This window comes from Sprattus sprattus (genome assembly GCF_963457725.1).
Source record: "Sprattus sprattus genome assembly, chromosome: 9".
Classification (NCBI taxonomy): Eukaryota; Metazoa; Chordata; class Actinopteri; order Clupeiformes; family Clupeidae; genus Sprattus; species Sprattus sprattus.
Genome location: NC_137928.1, coordinates 1083831 through 1088830, shown reverse-complemented (window position 1 = coordinate 1088830; position 5000 = coordinate 1083831). Strand labels below are relative to the sequence as shown.

At 46.1% G+C, this 5000-nt stretch overlaps 2 protein-coding genes across 2 annotated transcripts in view; both read left to right on the top strand.

The window, feature by feature from the left end:
* Window positions 1-5000, top strand: part of LOC308369939 (NACHT, LRR and PYD domains-containing protein 1 homolog) — a gene marked incomplete at both ends in the record, with an annotated part of 395357 nt that overhangs the window by 94125 nt on the left and 296232 nt on the right. The window lies entirely within an intron of this gene.
* Window positions 1-5000, top strand: part of ecel1 (endothelin converting enzyme-like 1) — a gene marked incomplete at both ends in the record, with an annotated part of 26469 nt that overhangs the window by 11417 nt on the left and 10052 nt on the right. Inside the window, 2 exons of the mRNA XM_080844711.1 lie at window positions 3180-3402; window positions 4113-4211. Coding sequence (XP_080700837.1) covers window positions 3180-3402; window positions 4113-4211 — 322 coding nt within the window. The remainder of the gene's footprint in view (window positions 1-3179; window positions 3403-4112; window positions 4212-5000) is intronic.

Below are 5000 nucleotides of genomic sequence, written 5' to 3'. Positions count from 1 at the left end.
ATGTCCTCCATCCTCCCTCCATCCTCCTCCCTCCTTCTCCCTCCATCTCCCTCCTTCTCCCTCCTTCCCCCTCCTTCTCCCAATGTGCTCCGCTCTCGGCTTCTCCGTTAAGAGAGGACAAGTGGGGTTGGAGGACAAAGCCATGGCACAGGTCATAATTAACCTGAGAGAATCCTGCCAACATCTTTCCGACTTCTCCTTGGGTCCCTTTATCCGCTCCCGTTTTTCTCTGCATCCTTTCTTCCCTTTTTCTAACCCTAACCCTATCCGACACCTCGGCCCCACGCACACTTTCATGAGTCTCACGTTTCCGGTTTCATAGCAGACTACAGTCTTTTTTAGAACCAGAATTTGTTTTAATCATGAATAGCCTGCAGACCGTCTCACAAGCCTCTTCTTGTGGATTATGAAGAAACATAACAGAAGAGGTCCGAAGACATAAACTCCTTTACAAACCCTCTTTAAACACTTAAGGACACTTAAGGACTTTCAAATGACCACGAATTTATGGAGAGACTATCCCATTCTCACAGGAGACATCAACCGCGATTGTTTTGGAGAGAACGCGCTAATTCACCAAACAAATACTTTCATATTCGTTTTCCACCACTTGTAAGTCTTGTCATCCATTCATATTGACGTGAATCCATCAATTTCACCCGTGAGGCAAGCGCAAGTTTGATAGAATGAGCCCGGTCTGCTCAAATACAAAAGCTAACATTAACGTGGAGTTAACTTGCGGCCAACCCCATTGTATTACAAGCACTGATAACATACACTCATGATGAGAAGGTACACCTGGCGATTCTCTCGCCGTTTACCTTTCACCTTTGAATAATGTAACTCATAAACACATCGTTTTAAAGCGCTGTGGCCGTCATTAAAAGATGTGTCAATAAACAAATTTTTTGCATCATGTGATCTGTCTTTTTCACCAATGGTACTGAATTGCCAACCTTTGTATTTTGTGTAACACATGTATTCATATCATCAAGCCTTTCGCCCACTACACTTTCATGCTCCAGTATGTTTTTTTCCTTTGTCCTGCTGCAATAAATACGCTTACTTCACTCAAATTAAATCCTACAGTTCTGGCGTTGATTTGCTTTGCAACACGCACAATCCTTAGGGAACCTTAGGAACATTAAGGAACCGTAAATCAAAACTTGTCTAAAACAAGTCCCTTTTGTAAATGATGTGCTTACGGTTCTGCGTCTAAAACGACCCTAAATCAGCCTTAACACACTCACACACACACACTCACACACACACACACTCAACTCCACACACACACTGACCGATACACTCACTCTCTCACACATACACGTACCTACACACACAAACACCCGCTCTCACACACACCTACCTACACATACACAATCTCTCTTACGCACGCAGTGTGTGTGTGTGTGTAGGTTGCTCCATAACTTCATGCTATAGCGGGGAGCATCTCCCTTATGTGTGTGTGTGTGTGTGTGTGTGTGTGTGTGTGTGTGTGTGTGTGTGTGTGTGTGTGTGTGTGTGTGTGTGTGTGTGTGTGTGTGTCTGGACACACTGACCATAGGATCGTGTGTGTGTGTGTGTGTGTCTGGATACACCGACCATAGGATCGTGTGTGTGAGTGTCTGGATACAGCGACCATAGGATCGTATGTGTGTGTGTGTGTCTGGACACAGCGACCATAGGATCGTGTGTGTGAGTGTGTGTGTGTGTGTGTGTGTGTGTCTGGACACAGCGACCATAGGATCGTGTGTGTGAGTGTGTGTGTGTGTGTGTGTGTGTCTGGACACACTGACCATAGGATCGTGTGTGTGTGTGTTTGTGTCTGTCTGCCTTCTGAAATGCCTTACTGCAGAGTCTTGGACACTTTTAAGAGTTTTATGTTAATGAGCCTCATTAGAATACATTTGCTAACGAGCTTAACAAGCTTGTTTAATCTCTTTGGTTAATCACCCTCTTTCTCTTTCTCCCTCTCTCTCTCTCTCTCCCTCTCTCCCTCTCTCTCTCTCTCTCTCTCTCAACAAGCTTGTTTAATCTCTTTGGTTAATCACCCTCTTTCTCTCTTTAATGATCCTTAATTCAATATCCATCCTTTCAGACTTCTCCATCTCTACGGTAACCAGGAGCCTAATGAATAGAACAATATAAACATATAAACACACACACTCTTACACAGTAAAGACCGGATTATAGTCAGTTTTAAACGCAAAGCGTAAGCAAGACACACAAGAGCCCCTTGCGCAGTTACTTAACTCTCTTAACGTGCTTAAGTGCGTCCCCCAAAATGTCCTCCATCCTCCCTCCATCCTCCTCCCTCCTTCTCCCTCCATCTCCCTCCTTCTCCCTCCTTCCCCCTCCTTCTCCCAATGTGCTCCGCTCTCGGCTTCTCCGTTAAGAGAGGACAAGTGGGGTTGGAGGACAAAGCCATGGCACAGGTCATAATTAACCTGAGAGAATCCTGCCAACATCTTTCCGACTTCTCCTTGGGTCCCTTTATCCGCTCCCGTTTTTCTCTGCATCCTTTCTTCCCTTTTTCTAACCCTAACCCTATCCGACACCTCGGCCCCACGCACACTTTCATGAGTCTCACGTTTCCGGTTTCATAGCAGACTACAGTCTTTTTTAGAACCAGAATTTGTTTTAATCATGAATAGCCTGCAGACCGTCTCACAAGCCTCTTCTTGTGGATTATGAAGAAACATAACAGAAGAGGTCCGAAGACATAAACTCCTTTACAAACCCTCTTTAAACACTTAAGGACACTTAAGGACTTTCAAATGACCACGAATTTATGGAGAGACTATCCCATTCTCACAGGAGACATCAACCGCGATTGTTTTGGAGAGAACGCGCTAATTCACCAAACAAATACTTTCATATTCGTTTTCCACCACTTGTAAGTCTTGTCATCCATTCATATTGACGTGAATCCATCAATTTCACCCGTGAGGCAAGCGCAAGTTTGATAGAATGAGCCCGGTCTGCTCAAATACAAAAGCTAACATTAACGTGGAGTTAACTTGCGGCGGTGTGTGTGTGTGTGTGTGTGTGTGTGTGTGTGTGTGTGTGTGTGTGTGTAGGGTGCTCCATAACTACATGCTGTGGCGGGTGGTGGCGGCGCTCAGTGAGCATCTCTTCTATATGTGTGTGTGTGTGTGTGTGTGTGTGTGTGTGTGTAGGGTGCTCCATAACTACATGCTGTGGCGGGTGGTGGCGGCGCTCAGTGAGCATCTCTCCACGGCGTTCCGGAGCAGCATCCATGAGTTCTCCCGGGAGATCGACGGCACGGAGCGTCAGATGGAGCTGGGCCGCCTCTGCCTCTCGCAGGCCAACAAACACTTTGGCATGGTGCTGGGAGCACTCTTCGTCCAGGAGCACTTCCCCTCACACAGCAAGGCAAAGGTGTGTGTGTGTGTGTGTGTGTGTATGTGTGTGTGTGTGTGTGTGTGTGTGTGTGCATGGTGCTGGGAGCGCTCTTCGTCCAGGAGCACTTCCCCTCACACAGCAAGGCAAAGGTGTGTGTGTGTGTGTGTGTGTGTATGTGTGTGTGTGTGTGTGTGTGTGTGTGCATGGTGCTGGGAGCGCTCTTCGTCCAGGAACACTTCCCCTCACACAGCAAGGCAAAGGTGTGTGTGTGTGTCTGTGTGTGTGTGTGTGTGTGTGTGTGTGTGTGTGTGTGTGTGTGTGTGTGTGTGTGTGTGTGTGTGTGCATGGTGCTGGGAGCACTCTTCGTCCAGGAACACTTCCCCTCACACAGCAAGGCTAAGGTGTGTGTGTGTGTGTGTGTGTGTGTGTGTGTGTGTGTGTGTGTGTGTGTGTGTGTGTGTGTGTGTGTGTGTGTGTGTGTGTGTGTGTGTGTGTGTGTGTGTGCATGGTGCTGGGAGCGCTCTTCGTGCAGGAGCACTTCCCCTCACACAGCAAGGCAAAGGTGTGTGTGTGTGTGTGTGTGTGTGTGTGTGTGTGTGTGTGTGTGTGTGTAGGTCCAGGAGCTGGTAGAGGATATCAAACGTGTGTGTGTGTGTGTGTTTGTGTAGGTCCAGGAGCTGGTAGAGGATATCAAACGTCTGTGTGTGTGTTTGTGTGTGTGTGTGTGTGTGTGTGTGTGTGTGTAGGTCCAGGAGCTGGTAGAGGATATCAAACATGCTCTGGATGTAAGACTACAGGAGCTGGACTGGATGGATGAACCAACCAGAGAAGCTGCCAGAGCCAAGGTAACCACGGTAACACCCTCCACAACACAGTCCATGTTGGTCTGGTAGTACCAGACAGATTCAAAACTTAGAGGCACATGTTTCACTTACAACTTAGAGGTGCATGTTTCACTTCCAAATTAGAGGCGCATGTTTCACTCACAACTTAGAGGCACATGAGTAAATAACAAACTTAGAGGCACATGTTTCACTTACAACTTAGAGGTGCATGTGTAAATAACAAACTTAGAGGCGCATGTTTCACTCACAACTTAGAGGCACATGAGTAAATAGCAAACTTAGAGGCACATGTTTCACTTACAACTTAGAGGTGCATGTTTCACTTCCAACTTAGAGGCACATGTTTCACTCACAACTTAGAGGCACATGTTTCAGTAACAATCTTAGAGGCACATGTTTAAATAACAAACTTAGAGGCACATGTTTAAATAACAAACTTAGAGGCGCATGTTTCACTCACAACTTAGAGGCGCATGTTTCAGTTACAACTTAGAGGCGCATGTTTCAGTAACAATCTTAGAGGCGCATGTTTAAATAACAAACTTAGAGGCACATGTTTAAATAACAAACTTAGAGGCGCATGTTTCACTCACAACTTAGAGGCGCATGTTTCAGTTACAACTTAGAGGCACATGTTTCAGTAACAAACTTAGAGGCACATGTTTAAATAACAAACTTAGAGGCGCATGTTTCACTCACAACTTAGAGGCACATGTGTAAATAACAAACTTAGAGGCGCATGTTTCACTCACAATCTTAGAGGCACATGTTTAAATAACAAACTTAGAG